Source organism: Sardina pilchardus, chromosome 6 (assembly GCF_963854185.1).
Source record: "Sardina pilchardus chromosome 6, fSarPil1.1, whole genome shotgun sequence".
In the NCBI taxonomy this organism is placed as follows: domain Eukaryota; kingdom Metazoa; phylum Chordata; class Actinopteri; order Clupeiformes; family Clupeidae; genus Sardina; species Sardina pilchardus.
The window spans coordinates 9,924,566-9,944,541 of NC_084999.1; the positions used below are offsets into that span (position 1 = coordinate 9,924,566).

At 48.1% G+C, this 19,976-nt stretch overlaps 1 protein-coding gene across 1 annotated transcript in view; it reads left to right on the forward strand.

Moving 5' to 3' along the window:
* rspo2 (R-spondin 2) overlaps positions 1-19,976 on the forward strand; it is a 62,154-nt gene that overhangs the window by 11,936 nt on the left and 30,242 nt on the right. The window contains exon 3 of the mRNA XM_062537665.1: positions 13,310-13,501. Within this exon, the coding sequence (XP_062393649.1) occupies positions 13,310-13,501 (192 nt within the window). The remainder of the gene's footprint in view (positions 1-13,309; positions 13,502-19,976) is intronic.

A 19,976-nucleotide genomic window follows, 5' to 3' on the forward strand; every position in this document is an offset into this window, starting at 1 on the left:
GACTCCCCTCGCCCTCTCCTCCCCTCTCCTCTCCTCCCCTCTCCTCTCCTCTCCTCTCCTCTCCTCTCCTCTCCTCTCTCCTCTCGCTAACTGGGCCGGAGGACCAGACAGTGAAGCAAGCCTGCGGTAGGGAGAGAGCGCGCAAAAAAAAAAAAACGAAGGAAAAGAAATCCATTAACATTTTTCAAATTCCTCCACCCCCTTTTTTTTCTTCTTCTTCTTCTTCTTCTTCTTCTTCAGTTATGCACTTGTGTTACATCTTGGCTGACTTCTCCTCAACTCCGTATTATTTGATTTGAACCGGTTCCAAGTCTCCTGAGCACGCTGTCTTGCCCTGCATAAACATCTGTCACTGCGTGTAGCCATAAGTAATAGGTGTGTGCAGGCGGGGGTCATATGTAGTCAGAGAACTAATGGGCTTAAGCTCTGCCTGCGCCTCGGTGCCAGCATGCTTCAGGAGCAGGGTCAAAATGATCCAGAAGTGTTGATTGTTATTGATGACGATTATAGATTAAGGGAACGTTTCCTGCGGGCCGGTCGTTTATCCGGTGTTGTAAGCTCGTGTCGGGAGTTAAAAACATTAAGTGATAATGATGACGACGTGTCCGAGAGCAGGGAGGGATGGGGGGTTCGTACTTGTTGTTTGACCAGCAGAGTCAGGCACCAGCTGCACACGGGTCAAAGGTTACGATCTGAAGGTGTGTAAGAACTGATACCCCGTAAGAAAGAATCCTATTACCCCACTGTGTGTTTTTGGCTCTGTTGAAGTGATAGTGTGCATATGTTGGGGTCATAATGTGTGTATTTGATCCATGCTGAGAGATGCTATTGAGAAGCTCTCAAGAGAGAAGTTATTACATTTTTTTTATATATGCGATTGTGATATGGCAACAAAACCGGGTTATGACTGGGTAGTAAGCCTATGAAGATCAGAGATACTGGGGAGAAGTGTTCTGTGGGGTAGAGGCAGCATCCTATGGCTCTGTTCTGACTCGTACCCAGCTGGGCTTAGTATCATAAGTATGGGCTCTAAATAGAAGCCTGTTTGTTGCTTGTTTGTAATGTAAGGACCCTGGCATGTTTTTACCTGCCTGCAGACTGAGGGTCTACTTCCTTGTAAGGATATGGGTTTCACACCACCCATGTTCCAGGGACTTGACACCCTTCTGAGGTATTACGACTTCTTCCGCATAATGAATGGCTCTGACTCTTGACCCAATATGGTTGTGCTGAGATGCCTTAAGATGCTCGTTTCACTTTGTCTTTCCCCAATGATTGTACTATCAATAGCATCAAGTGCTCTCTTTAAACAAGTACAACATTAGGGCATTACAAGTGTGCTTTTGGGTAGTGTTTATATTTTTGGGTAATGTTTGAGGAAAATGTTAAGTCAGTTTTCTGGTCCTTTCGTTCTGTTATTCAGAATGTAATAAGCGTACACTGTTGGCGTATGAAATGGAAACACACGTCTAACTGAAAAGTGTTGAAAAGACACAATTTGAATCAAGACAAATCTGGTAGGTTTTTTAAAAAAAACATTCTTGAGCATATCTAATTTATAGGAAAAACAGTGGTATGAGGTATGTATTTTTAAATTTAAAATCAAATTAGCGGCAAAAACCTCTGCTGTCCAGAAACATTCCTTGTATGCTAAGAATGGATCCCTGTGTTGTACGGCCCGTCCGCCCCTCAGAGCTGAAGCTGATTCAATAGAGCTCAATGGAGTCCTCCAACAGTCCTGTTTATTGGCAGATCAGACGTTTCCATTGACGTGACCTCTTATTCCATGTGGTTTAAATGTCAGCATGCCTCATTTGTGAAAACCGAGTTAGCTTTGATTGACACCAGCTAGACCTACTGACCTACATTGTTAAGGTCGATAGTAGATGGGGTATCAGATGTTGAGGTTGATTTTTTTAGATATATTTATAATTGAATGCACAGGCTTGCAATGGCTGCTTTGACATGCTTTCTTGTGCAGACCTTGTTACCTTTCCTGCCTTACTAATACTATTATACAACTACCAGAGCTTCTCATGCAATATGTCACGGAGCATTTTTCATGCCCTGTTTCATAAACATTGTTTCACTTAGTGGTACTTACCACTTCTAATCAATTAATGTAATTCTTAACATGTCAGGGTGGGGAAAAAACAGCTCTCAGAACCAGCCTTGCCACTTGCTGCCCAGATGTGAAAATGGGGGGGGGGGTAGGCTTACTTACTTTCTCACTCACACGCTTGCTAGATCGCTGTGCTGTGCGTCAGGCTAGTCAGTGACTGCAAAGAGTTTTTTTTCTCAATTAGCCTCATGTAAAACAGTGCCCGGGCCTAGGTGCTGCCGCGCGGGGCTCTCGTGTGATAGAGCCAGGATGTTTGTGTAACTGAAGCCACAGTCTCGGGCTCGAGGCCCGTTTGAAGTCGACTCCCCCCGCGGGCCGGGACCATGTGTGAGTGCGCCGAGCGTGTCTCGCTCGACACTCCCCTGCGGTGCGCTCCACTTTTGACCCCGCGGATCACTTGTGATCTCCCCTCTGGCCGCGGGGGCGCTCGGGGGTGCGAGCTGGTGTCTTGTTAAGGGGTTAATGAGGTAGAACTGTGTGGCACGGTTCATGTTCACTGGTACGAGCGGGAGGAGGAGGAGCGGGAGGAGGAGGAGGAGGGAGGGTTACAGAGGTGTGCGAAGGAGCTGTTAGAGGAGCAGCCCCTGCTGTGTGTGTGTGTGTGTGTGAGAGAGTCTGTCTTTATGTCTCTCTATCCGCCCGTGTGTGTGTGTGTGTGTGCCAGGGGATACCGAACATCACAAGGTTTCTATACCTGTTTACAGTACAATAAAATAAATGTACAGTTTACTGTCAGTGCTACAAGCATGATTGACCTTGATTTCACACATTCGTTATGGATTTACAGTAATAAAAAAGGCAATCCTTTATCAACCTATTTCATTACTACTATTTTTTTTTATAATACTCCAAATGTATTCACTGAGGTCTATACCTTTATATATATATTAAACTTCGGCCCCTGGAGCTGGAGTAGGAGACCCCTACACCACACGTGCGGGCTCCTCGCTGCGATATCCTGCTCGTCCGTCTGCACACGAGCCGCTCGCCGCGCTCGCCCGCTCGCTCTGCCACGAGCAGCATGTGGGACTCCATAACAGCAGTGCAGCGCACTGGCAGCCCATCCAGCCGCAGGTGTGAAAATTAGGTGTGAGGTTTATGTGTGATAAATTACCAACAGGTGCACTAATTTGTGCTGCTCGGCCCCCCCCCCTTCCCTTCTCCTTTTTTCTCTACAGCTCTCTCTCTCTCTCTCTCTCTCGCTCTCTCTCCCTCTCTCTTTCTCTATTTTTCTCTACTTTTCTCCCTTATTCTCTTTCTCTGTCTCTCTTTCTCTCTCTCTCTCTCTCTCTCTCTCTCTCTCTCTCTCTCACACACACACACACACACACACACACACACACACACACACACACACACACACACACACACACACACACATACCATACACTTATAAAAAGAGAAGAGAAAGGAGAGAAATGTGTACCCTCCCTAGCAGCAAAGGAATTCGAGGAGTGGACAAGCAATGCACAGAATCTCCCCTCTTAGAGAAGAGAAAAAAAAAAAACGAAAAACACCTAAAGCTGGTAAGAAACATAAAGCACATGTATATATCAGCTGTATGTACAGTACTGTATGAGTCAGAGCCATAGAAAGAGAGAGTTGCGAACTTGCGACACTCTTTGATGTCGCCGCCACACGATCAACAGTTCCAAAAAAACCTGTGCTTGAATGGCTGAATCGCAGGAGGGTGGGATGTACTTCTGGATGCTGGAGGGTGTAATCAATTAGCTCATTGAGTTAGTCAATGTAGCCTTTTCAAGTAGCCTGGAAAAAGCGTTGCCATTTTTTCCTATGGAGGTCTATGGGAGTGTCGCCCCTCTGTTTTATCTACCACTCTGCTCTGAGTGAGGAAGTGCATCATGAAGAATCTGATGGGCCCTCCTATCCCATCGGCTACGCCTACGAAAGGCTGTCTACTCTGTGCGATGGTTTGTCTCTGGTGGAGCCAGGTGTGTTTGAACCTGCTGCTATTGTTCATGTAATTAGTGTCTACACAGACCCGGTTGGGTGTTGCACTACTAGGGAATCAGCACGTTACGATAAAGAAGGATTTATGTGTGTGTTAAAAGTCTTAACATTTGGCAAACAAGACATTCAGTTAGGAGCAGAATATAACAGAAGATGCCGTTACAACACAGTTAACGATCCACCGGAAATTAATGAGCCTTTCGTGCCCGTAGTCTATAGCTTTTGCTCTAAAGTAACCCTCCACCCTCAGCCCCTACAATCACATCTTTCTGTCTGTCTCTTCCTCTGTTTCCCATCACCACTCTAATGTCCACAAGACACTGCCATCGTAGTGTACCTATCTTCTCGGATGTCATTGCGTATTCCAGTGGAAGACTTGAGGTGCATGTGTCTGTTTAGTGAAGCGGTCATCGAGGTGTTGGCTAGAGCTGCAATGGCATAATCGGCCTACAGATTTGGATTTCAGATAACAGGGAGACTGTTGTGCCGCTGATCTCTCCCCTAATGCCCAAGCCATTTTTATGGGTTTAGTCAAACCGCTGGCCCTAAGCTCCTCCATGGGCTGTCTGTCAGCTTCACAAATGCTCACTCTCTTTTTGTTTCTGTATTCAGGCGCTAGCTGTGTTGTGCCACACTGCCTCTGAAATGATTTCCAGCCAAATATCTCAGGTGTTCCCAAAAAAATGACAGGAAACACAGAGAGAAATGTGTTGATGGAGAACTTGCAGAAATGCCTCCAAGCAGGCCCTCTAAACCTTATTTATCATGGTCACCAGTTGGAGTTTTCCCGTAGCATCCAAATGCATATTTTTCACCTCTGGAGACGACTCTCGACAGCATTCCTGTCTTGAACATGAACAACTTGGGGTATGGGGAAAACCAATTGGATTGGATACGCATACCGTATCACCGTAGGGCGAAAAAGGGCCGGACCTGGAATCCTCATACGGTTCCGGAGGGAGCCGTCAGGAGAGCCCCCATGCTGCGCCGACGGAAAGATCCGGCAGTTTTTCCAGATTGTGACTCATCTGTAGAGACAGGAAAATAAAAAACAACGTCAGCAGGGCGAACACGTCAGGTGTAGCTGCAGATGGAGCTGCGCTCGCGAGGCTCCGTCGCTCATAAAAACAAGAATGTAGAGTCGAGGGTGGTTTCTCTTTATTCACGTTTACGTTTGGCACGGGTTCTAGAGAAGTGCAGTAAAAAATAATGCCTGCACCCGGCCTGGCAAGGGAGACCTAGCCAGACGTATCTGTGGCACAGACAAGGAGTGAGTCAAGTGTGCCCCGTGCCATGAGGTTATAGATTGCTTCTCAAGTCATAAGAGTGTTTTGATTCATGTAAAGAGCATGAAGAAAAGCGATTATTGTCAATTTAGGAGGCAAAATGTTGTGACACAACTTAGGGCCGTAAAACCAGAAATGGAAAACATCCAAGATTCCGGAATCTACTCACTGGGATCTTCTGTGTCGACTCCCATATGCTTATGTTTTTCCTCAAGTATGCACAGCATGTATGAGAGCAGAAAGGTAATGTGAACCGTCCATATCATTCGAGTGGCCGAGCTAGTGAATTCTAAACAGTCGAGCGTGGGAGCGGCAGGCTGCTGTTTCGTTAGTCCTTGCCGAAACGATGTTGGGTCCGGACAGAAGTTCATCAGAGTTCCCTGAGGTCCTCTAAGGCCAAGGCTCAGCCACGGTTGGGTTTTTGCACTACACCCAGCAGCCTCCCCTGGTTGCCAGCTTTCCATACTTCCAGTACATGTTTATACATCCAAATCCACCTATTTAAGTGCCGAGATCCAATCTTCAAATCTATCATCGCCCTGCTGGGTCTCCCGGGCCTTGTATCACAGGAACGTTCTTTGCTAAGCTAATAAGTCAGTGAGCGAATGTGTTTGTGCAGACATATGCGGCAAAATCATTATAAGCAGTGGGATTGTGTTAAATTATAAACATGTGCTTACAGTATGATCTGTTAAAGTAAACCAAAGGGCAAAAAACGAAACATAGATCCGAAATCCTGACTGTTTCCAGCTGCAAAGTAGTCGAAGGCGAATCCAACATATTTTCTGCTAAATTGGAACAGAAATGTGCCTTCAGAGCAGAGGCCTGTACCCCCGAATCCACCCTCTCAAGCATGCCCCCCCCCCCCCCAATGAAATCCCCACCCAACTTCTGCTTTTTATTTCTGAGCAAAGTGTGACTTCCACAAGCGTGAAAAAACTTGAGTAATATGGGAGTAAAAATGCGGGCGGTTTGATGTCGTTTTCCATGTGCTGAGTCTCACAATCGAGAGGCGTGTTGAGCCGTACAGGTCTGGCCCAGATCTGGCCCAGGATGGATGGACTGAGAAGTTCTCGCTGCTCCCGACCTCACCTCGGCATTTAACGTCTTTTCCATCATGAGTGGCAATATCTGAATTGTGCGCATGTGGGTTTTTCCCCCCAAAAGCAAACTAGCCCTAAACATTTTTGGCCTTGTTTTAGCCCTCTCCGCCTTCCTACCTCTTTCCTTTTCTCTCTTTTTCCCTCTTAAATCCCAAAAGGTGCATGCAGGTTAGAAATGTCAAGTTCGCGTCTAGCGCGATAAAACACTCCCAAAGCCATCCTGGGGAAACTGAGAATGCCATTTAGGGGTAAAGGGAGACAGTAATTGCCGCAGTGCCATGGAATAAAGTATACATATATGGTTCTGCTGGCAAACCTAATTCTTGCCACATAAAGAGAAGGAACCTCATAAGAAGCCTGCGGGTTTGTAGCTTACGAGCGCTGAGGTTTCCTCTCTGTCCTCCAAACAGCATGCTGCGTCGATACATAAATATGTCTGATCATTCAACACGCCTGTCTCCACCATTTCCCTTAGTGTGTTGCATGTGTTGCATCCATGAAAAAGGGGGTCTTTGTTCACACCGGGGTCTTTGTCCGTGGCCGTGATGCATGCTTCTTTTGGTTTACACATATTTTGCATCGAGAGAATTATACAGTACAAGGGAGCCATATGTTGTTTCGGTGCTCAGGGTTTGAGTTGCTCGGGATTTGAACTTGTGACCTCGGCGCTGTTAGTAAAGCATACTGTAGCACTTGACCAAGCGGAGCAGTCGCTCTTTGTTTGTGCTTTGCTTTCATCCTAGTGTTTAGAATAAACACAATACGCCTGGAGAGGAGATGTAGAGGCCAGTATGTATGTATGTATGCATTCATTGCTTCCTGATTGGACCATGTTCTCGAGTTAGTGCCTCTCTTAACCTCTGTTTCACTACCCAACCACTGATTGACAGCGGAGACCAGAATTTTCCCCGCTAAACTGCATGGGCAATTAATCGGCAGTTTGGCCCGTGGACATTACGACTTGGAGGAGGACAATGATGATGATGATTATGGTGATAGAGACTGTCTTTACGACTTGAGGATTCTGTAGCCTTTACTTCAGCGAGGGACTCTAGTCTCTCTCTCTCTCTCTCTCTCTCTCTCTCTCTCTTTCTCTCTCTCTCTGTTCCTGTGCGCTTAGGTCTGTTTCTTGCAACAACAGCATGGCTTGACTAATCGCCTCTGACACAAAATTAGAGGCAGTGAGCGGCGTGGTGAGAGCCGAGGTAGTGCCCTTGTGCGCAGGCTCTGCGGGGAATAATCACACCGCTGACGATGAAACGATCACAGGGAAGGCACCGCGTCGCAGAGCGACACTTTAACAGGCGAATTTTGGTAGAATGTTTTTTAACGAGCCCTGAGATGATGTCATGTGGATGTGGTGCGAGCGAGTGTGTGTGTGTGTGTATTGGGGGGGGGGGTATCCTGCCAGGGCCTGGCTCACCCCGACCCCCCCCCCCCCCCAACACACACCCCCCCCCCCGCTCTCACCTCCCCACTGCCCACGTTGTTGGCAGCAGAAGGCGACGCCCGTCACGCTACTTTTAGAGTTGTTAAGCGTACCTGAGGCAGACCTGCCTGCTTCTCTGCTCAGCGGAGGCCTAATTGGTTTTGAGCGGGGGCCCAAAACAAAGCTGGCTGGGGGTGCTCCTGCCGCCCGGGCCCTGAATGAAACCGCCAGCGTCCAAACATGCCGTCATCATCATGCATGCTCCCCATGTTATGGGGCCCAGTGTCTCGCATGAATGGAAGACCAAGCTATGCACTCACCTGAATGAACCAATGCCTCATTCCAAAGTGGTCCTGTGAAATTTGATAGGAAGTTTTTGGTGGGCTGGATGGCACAAACGTATATGTTTTAAAGTACATGACACAAGCAACAAGACACTGGTCCGTGACTAAAACGGTCAGCTACAGTTAATATGATTCAAATAAAGGGATACCAGACCACGGATGTTTATTTAATTTTAAAGGAAAACACAAAAGGGCGGTTGAGAATATTAAAACAAAAACAGCTAAAGACCAGAAAACATCTCGGATGAACACTTTTATTTCAACTCAATTTATGCAGTTTTGAATTTTCTCTCTGACACATACCAGGCTTGTCACTCCTTGTGGTTTGAGCTATATGTGGCTGAATGAATATTTTTGGTGTCAGCCACCCTATACAATACAAATGTCATACTCCAAATGATTTGCAATATTTGCCCATGTTATGCCGGTTATGCTGCTGAACTTACAAGTCCTTGTGGTGTCTTCCCCAGTGCAGTTCAAAGAGATGCTTGGCTTTGTAAATGAAATAACTGGGACATGGTGGGATCATTAGATATCTGTCAGAAGTGGGGACTTTAAAGTTTTTTGTTTTTTTTGTTGTAAGTACCATTCATTTTGTGGTCAGAACTGTAAACTAAGGGGGTGCATCACAGCGAGGCTTTCTACAATGGGTGTCTCTAGCATTCTTTGCTTAAAGGGGATAAAAAAAAGAGATACTTCAAAAAGCTGAGGCGGCTCGTGAAAATCCATTCGCACAAACTCTAAATCTCACACATCTGAACTGAGAAAGGCCAGAAAAAGTTTTGATCCCAAATTCATGTGAAACCACCTTCGATAATGTCACAACTGCTCAGTGAATAGCCCCTTGACAAACACGGTCTTGAAATAGAGGCTGGACGATTTAATCAGTCAGATAAAAAGCATATGCCAGCTGCAATAACTCACTCCATAGAAACTTAGCACAACAGTTTAGTGTTGAATCACACACACACTCACACACACACATACACATACACAGACAAACCAGGGAGAGAGAGAAAAAAAAAACACACTTCGGCACTAAATTAGGTTTATCCGCAGTAATTTACTGAGAGCCCCGGATTCCTCCAGACCGACGTGCTTTGATCGCTTCCGCTCTAGTGTGACTTCAAATCATGGCCAAGGATGCTGTTTACATATTAGAGCAGCGTGGTCTTTTCACAGTTGCTCTTGGATGCACACACAGAGGCCAGCAGACACAACCGAGCAGACGCTTCTTGTTAGATGTCTCAATGTGTGTGCTGGGCTTGGGTGAGTCCCTCCAGCGGCCAGGCGAGCCTGTCTGCGGCGTGTCCTCTCGCCCCGCGCCAAACACGCTGTGCTAGACGTACCACGCCACCGTATCGAAGCTTTAATTTATGGCGGCTGTGAAACAAACACCAGGGCTACTGACACACTCCTCATTGTGCCCCGAAGGTCAAGGTAGTGCCTAAGACACAAGATGAGTCCCTGTGGACCCGGGGGTTTGGACGGCTTACGGGGCCCGCTCTGTTTTTCAGCTTAAAAAATCGGATCCATCTGACGAATTGACGTAAATACGGCTTGAAAATAAACGCCCCAGGTATAAATCAGCTGGCGGTGGGAAAGGTTTCCGTAAAACGTGGAAGCCCACGGTCCTCCTGGACCCGAGTTGGACCCTCTCGCCCCAGACACAGAGAATCCTAACCTCCTATTTGACATGCCTGTGGTTTGTGCTGGGAAAGCCGTAGTCAGCCCCCCGCCCCCCTCCTCCTTTCCCCACGCCGTCCACCATCTCATAATAGAGAAGCGAAAATGTTTTACCCATCAGCTGAGGCTTGTGTGCGCTTCCTTTTTCCATGCATGGGCCCTTGGAGGCGGCCGCCAGCGTATTCGAAAGCCGCGCGGCTGTTGACTCAGGTTCCTACGTACGTGTGGTTTGATTAGCGACAAGCTAAACAAGTCTCTCCCGGCAGCGGCCCAACCCAAACGAGAGAGAGGGCGGCCTGCCAGGGCAGCCGATGAGGCAACGCTCCCCTGCGCTGGGGCTAATTTGCCTCTTGCTAATTGATTGATCAGTGGCCTGAAGCAATCAGACACGGTGGAAGTGTAATTTAAGCTCACGCTGACAGTTGCAGTTAAATGAATCATTTGGGTCGGAGCTGGAGAGCAATTGTCGGAGAGAGATGACAGAAGGGGGGGCGGCTTGCGGTTTCGGCTTTTGTGCGAAACTCACCCAAAAAGAAATGATGGAGGAAGTGGGATAGGAGTGTGTGATATGTCTCCCCCTCGCCGCCACCCCTTCGACGGCTGAAGCGTTTTGCGCCGGCTTGCGAGGCCTTGCCAATCCTAGTTTCCTCTTCTCTCAGCGTGATGATAACAATCAAGTTTGAAGGGTGTAGGACTGGGAGGGAGATTTTGCCAATTTGCTGTGAATGTCAGGTTACTGTAAACACGTCCAGACTATATACAAAACGGCTATGTATATAGCAGTGTGGTGAGGCCCAAGATCTGCCTACTTCATTTCCGTCTCCCAAATAGCCTAACAGCACGGAACACTAAGCATGTTTGTCAAGAGCAGTTCCCCCCATTTTTGTTATCGTTTGCAAAAAAAACACAATTGGAGTGTGCACAACTACTGCCAACGTATATACCCTATATACGTCAGTATCTCTACGCCTCTGTTGATATATATGTGTGTTGCTTCATGTTTATAGAAGTTCAAAATGTCCTGGCAAGCAAGCCCAAAGCTTCAAGCTGATTTCTCCTAAATATGAAACTGTGGAAGGAAGCACGCTATCTTCATGTGAAATGTTCCATGGCATGAATCTAAAAGCACTTTTGTCCTGATGATAGTTTGATACGGAGAGGGAGATGTGATAGATTTGCCCCCGGGGGTTAACTCTAGCTATTTAAAGGTGGGTGTTCTGGGACAAATGGTGTGATGCATTCAGCATGTGTGTGGACTTACTCACCCAAAGCACATATGGATATAAAGTGAGTGCAAGACTCTGCCTAATCCTTTTGTATTAGGCGCATTACATCTTCCCTTGACTGACTGCTGTTGCTTGTACTGCTAATGATAAAAATCTGCGAGGTTACGCGTCGTAGGCCTTAGTGCGTAGTGAATGGTGGATTTTCAGCCCGAGCATGCTCATCTGTCATCTGCAGGGTTTTTGAGGTCTGAGACGTCTGGTTGTCATGGTGAGAGGGATGAGGAGTCGACGAAGACGGATGGCTCCCAGCGAAACACTGGGCAGCCATCGGGGGGATGACCGATGAGGTGTCGGCATGGAGACGGGCCGTGATGCGCCCTCTCTCTCTCTATCGCTTAAGCTTCCCTTCCTGTTCGTTCGCTCGCTCTGGCTCGCTCTGTGATCTCCGCTCCAGCACTTGGCTCCAAACGAGCCTGTGCGTACCCGGCGAATCCAACTCGCCCCACAGGAGAAGCACCTTTCTCTCCCCTCAACTCCTCTCCTGATCACGCTAGTTTTACTTATAGCTCAATATTTATCCATACTGACATGTGAAAACGGCCGTGATGTTGTGGCTGCAGTCCAGTGTCTGGTCTGAGTCTGTGTTGAAAGGAAGCCTCCCACCGAAACAGGTTGAATCAAATCGACAGATGCCACAGTTTGACATGCCAACAAGATCCATTCATAAAGACTCAAAGACATGTTTTGCTCTGTTTTTTTTTTGTGGTTGTCCTTATAGAGGCTAAAGAAATGCAATGCCTTGCCATACATCATCTGAGTAAAGAACTTGTTCTTCTCCCTGAGCCGTACTGCCTTGCATGATGCTTCTTTTTTTTATTATTATTGTGGTAGGTCGCAGAGTCAGGGGCCGTCACCCTATCTCTGGTGCTGATACCTAAAACTCGGCTCTGATCGATAGCGGTGTCTCGCGTTCGCAGCTGTGCGCTGCACACCCAAGGACATTTTCCTGTAAACGGGACGCAGAGGAATGCACATTAAAGGTGCAGACCGCGATTCTAATCCCTTCAAAAAAATAATAATAGTAGCAATTCAGCAAAACGATCCTCGTGGTCCTCTAGTCTGTCAGGCCAGAGTTTGTGTTTAAAAACCACCAGTGTTCATAGACAGTCTTGGCTGTTTAAATGGGAAACAAACACAGTGGCTCGGACCAAGAGTTGAACAATCCCGAACCAATCAACACAGAGCTTTAGGAGCACGGGAGGGAGGGGTGATTGGCTGGCAAGCTCAAATATTAACAACTTTTCACAACGCGGAATCGTGGACTACATCTTAGGGGAGAGAGAAACGGTTCGTTGTTACTGGCTCTGTTGTCTTTCACCGGCAACCCGATCTGTCCCAAAGTCACTGTGGTTTTGGCCTTTCATCGGCTGTCTCAATACAACATTCAGGAGTTAAGCTCTGAATCAAATCAATGCACTGCTCGCAATTTTAAAATGGATGTGTGTGAGGCAAGAAGGGTAGCCAGAGTTTACATGAATGACAATTTGCAGAATCTGTGAAAACGGCCTTGATGGAACGCTACAGGCCTTGTGTGCTCAAGCCAGTGCAGCACCAGAGCTGTGAAGTTGAATGCTGTATAATGTTTTCTCTACACGCACACACTCAGACACACACACACGCACACACACACACACACGCACACACACACACACACACACGCAGGCACGCACACACACACACACACACACACACACACACACACACACACACACACACACACACACACACACACGCAGGCACGCACACACACACACACACACACACACACTCACTCTATCACACACTCTGTCAAAAGCAATTGTTAGCAAAGCCAATATACTGTATATACTACCGCAACAACTTACAAGCAACAGCTGCGTTAATGTATCATGATTATTTTCTTCTCTATTAAATGTCTTAAATGTTCCAAATATAAAGCACTTTGAGCTGCATCCTATGTATGAAAAAGTCCTCTACAAATAAAGCTTGTTATTATTTTATTATTATTATTATTATTATTATTATTACACGTATGCCGTTTTATTAACATACTCCTGTCTGTGTGTCTGTCTCTGTCTCTCTCCTCCATGTTTGCCCATGCAGCAGCTAGCTATGGAGTGTACCCCATCTGCAAAGGCTGTTCGGTGTGCTCAAAGGACAACGGGTGCATGAACTGTCAGCCCAAGCTCTTCCTCTTCCTGCGGCGGGAGCGGATGCGGCAGTACGGGGAGTGTCTTCACGCCTGTCCGTCAGGATACTACGGCCAGCGAGCACCAGACATCAACATGTGCTCCAGTAAGCCTTCCTCTTCTTTTTTTCTCTCCCTCCCTCCCTCTCTCTCTCTTCCCCTCTCCTCCCTCTCTCTATCTTTCTCTCTCTCTCTCTCTCTCTCTCTTCCTCTCACACACACACACACTCACTCCCCCTATCCGTTGCTCCATATAATGTAAACCATGGCCATCAGAATTTATGATTGTTGGAGGAGCGAACGCTTGTCATCTCGCTGGGTGGGTGGGTGTGTGGGGTGTCTGATCTCTTGGCACAGGTGGGTGGATTGGTGCTCTTTGGGGATTTGAGCGATGTGGCCCACGGATTCGTCAGGCTCCCCACCGCTGGGATTAGAGGAAGCAAGGTACTGCAGCAGCACAGAATGAGGGCCCCAAAATTGAGGCCACTTCTTGGTGAGGCCAGCGATACCAAGGCCATTGCGTAATGTCCAAGGTAGACCGGTGCACAATTTGAGTGTGCCCTTTTGTTTTGGAGAGATAAGTAGCTCCTGTTAAGCACTTGCACAAATCCATTGGCAGGGCGATTGTCTGCTGATTAAAACAATTGAAATGCCATAATCAATTCAAGACTCTCACTAAACTAATCCATGGTCTCATTCTTAGGACCCCAATCCATCTTAACATTATTTTTAGTTTTTTTTTTTTTTTAAAAAAGGACTGCTTTATGTCAGCAGTGAACTGTTTCAATACTTTGTTGTCTAGATTTGCCGAGATTTGTGCTCTGAGATATTTTTTTTCCATATGCTCAAAGTTACTTTAGTTCATTATTTACCCCCACCCACTCCCTCCCTCCCTCCCTCCCCCCATACACACACGCAATCACACACAAACACACACGCACAATTGTTCCCACCTTATTTTACATGCATAACCTGACACACCTCTTTGATCATGCTCTTTCTGAACTACAGGCCCTAGTTCATGAATTGAAACAGTGGACGGGGAAAAGGAAAAAGGGCTCGCATTTATTCTGAGTTGGGAGTAATACAAGAGAAGAAGAAAAACAATTAAGGAAACATCTCCCTCTCCTCTCCTTCCATGGTACTCCGTCCCATAACCTTATTTTAACATGGGGTCTGGCTGGAGACATTTTGGCTTTATGGCTTTATAGAAAGGGGGCCTGAGGTGTTGGCTGAATGTTTCATGTGAAAGCAGAGAGGAACTTGAACCCGTCGGGTCTGTGGGAGCCAAACTCCTGACAGACGGCTCAGAAATGAGGCCCGGGAGGAACATGTCAGGACCTTTACGCCCAATAACCCAGACGGGCTGCAGACACTCAAAGCAGCAGCCATTTGCTTGCCCAATCACTCTCGAATGTCCGCACAAATATGTCCGCTTGGTTTTATCAAACACCGTAGGAAAGAGCTACGATTTTCGGGGGAGCGGGAACTCTCCTCTTAGGAACAAAAAAACAAAAAAAGACCAAAATGCCTGGCTTGTAATAAACTGATGGTATCAATTGAATTTCCTCGCCCCAACCATTGGTCCCCCCCCCCCTCTCGCTCACATACACTTTTCTCCGTTCCCCACCATGAAAGAGCAGAGAGAAGTGCCTGAGGACATTGCACCCTATCGTCATAAGTCACACAAGGGGGAACAAGACATCTTGTTCTCCGATGGATTGTAATTGTTTGCTATCCTCGGCCCCGCTCCCCTGCGCTGGGAGAAGTTTGATTTTAAGAGCTTGTGATGGGCAGCAGGCTAATCTGAGTTCCTTTCAGGGAGAGCTTCACCCAGAACAAAACGCAGCGTTGTCACGTAGCATCAGATCTCAGCGCTAAAGCCCACTTTGATGTCATCGCAATTTAAGTCATGACTTCATAATCCAGCTTCGCATTTGACCCCTCCTCCCCTCCTCCTCCTTAAGTTACGCTCCGCATGTCGTTTTTCGACAAATGGATCACGTTCCTCGGGCATAATAAAGTTGTTTGTATCGGGAGGTTAGCACACAAGCTAAATGTGGGGTCAACGCTTTGTGATGGCAAAGGCATCAGGACCTAACGCTACATTCACCTCTACTGCCTGAGAGACTCTTGCTCTCTCGCAGTCGTCCAGAAACCACCTGGAACGTTTCATTATGTCTGCATGTTATCATGTCCTTTCAACAAAAAAAAAAAAGAAAGAAAAAGAAGGAGAGCTCTGAAATGACTTGGGAGCAGCTGCTTATTATTACACCAGGGTATGCCTGTGTGATCTTATCTTATTTTAGAATGCCTTGCAGATGAAGTGAAGAAGATGAAGGGGAAGAAGAAGAAGAAAAATGAAAGGAGGAAGAGACAAAGGAGAGAGGAGAGACAGGTTCACGCACTGTCATCAGCTCTCTCTCTCTCTGGAACCAACCGGGGCAGACGGCTCGTTTGAAACCCTTCTCGAGTTTGCCTTCGGGTTTTGACTCGCACCAAACCCAGTCGGTCTCTGGTGAACATCATCGGCGCAGCTCAACAGCAAACACATGAGTCTCACACATCCCAGGGGTGTGTGTGTGTGGGGGGGGGGGTGGAGAGGAGGATTGGCCAAGACCTGTCCCCTCCGAGAAAATCGGAAGAGCCGCAGTGAAAGGGAACGAGCGTCCGCCATTGACGCTAACCAGATGGTGGGTGAAGGAGAGAGCGGCGGGCGGAGAGATAAGAGCGCCAGAGGACGGTGCGCGCCGCGCCGCGCGGAGGGAAGAATTATGGCGAAGCTGGTACCGTTCAGACATTCCCTGAGCGTTGTCAAGTCCGAGCCCCCGCTAACTCTCCCGGCTCACCCCCTTCTCCTCCCTTTTTCCTTTCCTTCTCCGCTCCACCCCAGATGACTCTCCCGGACATGTTAAGTGTGTGCTCGAACAGCGCTGCGCCATCTCACCAACCCCCCCCACCCCCCCCCCCCCCCCACCACACACACACACACACACACACACGCACACACACACACGTACACTTGCACATACCCCCGTGTTTGCACCCTGTGCTCTTAGCAGCTAACAGACAGCCTCGAGAAGCCATAACTTTTACAGCAGTCATCGAGGACCTTATCAGCTCACCAGCCTTGCCTGTCCTGGCCCATAAGTCTTCATGTGGATGTAGGAGCTGCCCAAACTGTGCTACGTGGACCCATAACGTAATCATAAACATCCAATTTCAACGTGCACATTCCAGTTACCATGCCAGGAACAATTGCGTCATTAAATCCTGGGGATTTGACATTCACGGATGGGTGTATGACATCCAGTCCAAACTCTGGTTTCAATCTTTACTGGAGTATACTGTAATCTGGACTGTTTCTTTTCTCTCTTGCTCTCTCTCTCTCTCTCTCTCTCTCGCTCTCTCTCTTGTTCTCTTCGATCCTTTCTCGAAAAACAAGAGTTGATGGGCGAGGGGGCTGCAGATGATAAGGGTTGTCCCTGAATGACCCCCTCTGGCTCTGGTGATGTGTACACCATGCTTTAGAGCACACAGCGAACCCCCCCACACCCCCCCCACCCCCTTGCACGCTCCCCCACCCATCCACAAAGATGGAAACCCTGTCTAGCGAGGGGCTTGGCCACTGCCAATATCCTGCAAGTGTGGTTCAAATATCGCAGCTCGTCCAGCACCAGTATATGTGCCACTTGGGGCTCTCTTGTCAGGGGTCATTTTTTCATCCGATTTCTTATTTGCCCTTTTATTGCGTCTTGCGGGCGCAACAAAAAAAGAAAAAAACGGCGACTGTGCATCCATTGTTAACGCATTTGCCACTTTTGTCGTTACATTACCAAAAAAAAAAAAAAAACAGAAAAATGCAGGAGTCTGGGAGCGCTTCATATTGCACTTTTCACGGCCTCATCGTTTTTTTTTTTTTTTTTTTTTTTTAACGGCGCCGTGGGAATTCTGTGTGGTCCAAGAGTCACGCGAAAAGGGCCCCATTGTCCAAAGCACCGCTGGAGCGCCAAGCCGGAATCTACACATAACATTGTGCCATAGCCTCTGCCAACCAGTCCCCTCTGCCCTCTGCCAACCAGTCCCCTCTGCCCATCCTGCTGAGGGCATTTCCCCATTTGGGACCTGCAAACAGCCCAGTTGCTTATGGCCTTTGTGCATTGTGCTTTTCCGGACCTTGCAACAGGAAAAAAAAAAAAAAGACCACAGCACGAGAGATCTGCCAGACAGTTTGAGGGACACACCTAGCCGTAATCTTTCAGCGGTTACATAAAATTCAGCTCTGAAAATGTTTTGTACGGATGGAAAGGTTTTTTTTTCTCTTTTCTTTGGGTTTGTACTGCATGCGTTCGAGCGTTGCCGGAGTGTGTTGTGTGGTGTGTTTGCTCATCTGTTACGGTGCTGGCAGGGTTCAGGCAGCTTCTGGCGTCCTCGATGTGGGCAGAAGCACACAGGCCAGTCTCTCTCTCTCTCTCTTTCACTCAGTCTCTCTCTCTCTCTCTCTCTCAGTGCAATCCAGGAACATTGTCATGGCTGTCGTCTCAGTTCATTTTACTCCCACATGATTGACGGGAACACCAGCGGATAACCCCCTCCCCTCCACCCGCCCAACCCGCCCTCTCTCCCGCCCATCCCATCCCATCCCATCCAGTCCCGTTCCCCTACCCGCTTCTCCTCTTCCCCCCTCGTTGGTGATATAGCTGTCGTGTCGGTGGAGGAACCCCAGGGGGAAAAAAAAAAACCTTCCCAGAAAGCTTGGCGTGTGCCATGGCAGAACCAGATGACATGGTTGGGTGTGAGTAAGCAGACCGTGTGATGTGCCTCTGGCCAAAGCCCTGCCGAAGGGGAAGCAGGCAGGCAGGCAGGCAGGCAGGCAGGCAGACAGACAGGCAGGCATAGATCAGCAGCACTCATTTAGCCAGGGCCTTGGGGTTGAACGGATGGAAAAGTGTTACCCATTTTTTCCCCCTGCATCTCTGCACAGTGCTGTTTGGTGGTGGTGACAGCCCTTGCCCTTGGCCCGCACATCTCTTGGGTTTTCATGACTTGGCGCTCCTTTTTTTTGTCTCTGTAGCAGGACCTGGCGATGGGCTAGATAACCCCCCCCCCCCACCCAATTCAGAAGATAGGTCTCTGTGGGATTCTGGGAAATTTGGGTCCCCCTTTCTTTTTGGAATGAATCACCACTGTATTTGGAGGGGGAAAAATAAAGAGAGAGAGAGAGAGCAAGGAGGAGAGAGAAGGAGAGAGAGAGGGAGAGAGCAAGGAGGAGAGAGAAGGAGAGAGAGCGGGAGAGCGGGTAAAGTAATCACATATATAAATCAAGCGAGCACTCAAGGCACTGGCGTGCACGGACGCAGGCAGGCCACATGTGAACGAGCACCGGCTTCTTGCCGAACGTCCACGATATAATTTGCTCATTGTTTTTTTGTGTGCCGTCCAGACCACAGCAGAGAGGCACGCTCTGCCCACAAGACTTTCGGGATTAGATCACCCTGCCGCTTTGACGATTCAACTCAACGTGCACTTGACATAAAAACCACACGAAAACTCCCGACGCGGGCCGACCGAAAGAAAGAAAGCGAAAAAAAAAAAAAAAAAAAAAGCGTAGCATATAAGCGACCATTTATCTGGGAGCCCCGTCTGGTACGAGCTATACCAGTCTGGTCTTGGCCTTGAGTCGAGCGATACCTCATTTGCCCTTCACATTAATTGCAGAGGAGAGCGGGATAGGAGAGAGGGAAGGCAGAGGTAGAGAGAGAGAGAAGGAGATAATGCTCCTTGGGAATGATAGCTCGGTCGGCACCGCTGTCAGATTCCCACACGGGTGAGCCAGGGAGATTGGCTGACCTCGTTACCGCCTATTACTTCTGGCTGAGGCGGGCACCTTGGCCACGTTTGAAAGGTGGCACCGGGGGTTAATCCCTCGCCGAGAAGAGAAGAGCGGCGGTTCTCTCCCGAGCATCTGCCCGCGCGCAGGCCTGGTGACGTCACGCCGGAGTGCTGATGAGGAGCGATCGGGTGGTCGCCGCCGCCGCTGCTTTGGTAAACGGCAGGCCCAGGCATCTTCCATCCTCTCTGATGGGAAACTGCTGTGTCTGGGAATGTGTGTGTGTGTGTGTGTGTGTGTGTGTGTGTGTGTGTGTGTGTGTGTGTGTGTTTATGTGTGTATTATCTTCCGTGACCTGTCTTTTTATATATATATATATATATATATATATATATCAAATTGATATGAAGCCCCAAAGTCATGGGTGGTGGTATGCTAGTGAAGCGCAGTGTCAGGTTTAGGATAGTTTACAGTACGACGAGTGAACGTGATTATTTAGACAAGAGCTATTTCCACCCTGCAGAAAAGAGCAGCAATTAATATGGCTCCCATTATTGTGTGCTTCACTGCATTGCAGCTCCTGTTCAGTGCTATAAACAGCAGACGGTTAGAAAACAAGCCAGTTGTGGAGATGAGCACCAGATGTCTTTCCCTCCGTCTCTCTCTTTTGCAGTTGTTCTTTCCCTCCATTTCTCTCTCTTTTGCAGTTGTTCTTTCCCTCCATTTCTCTCTTTTGCAGTTGTTCTTTCCCT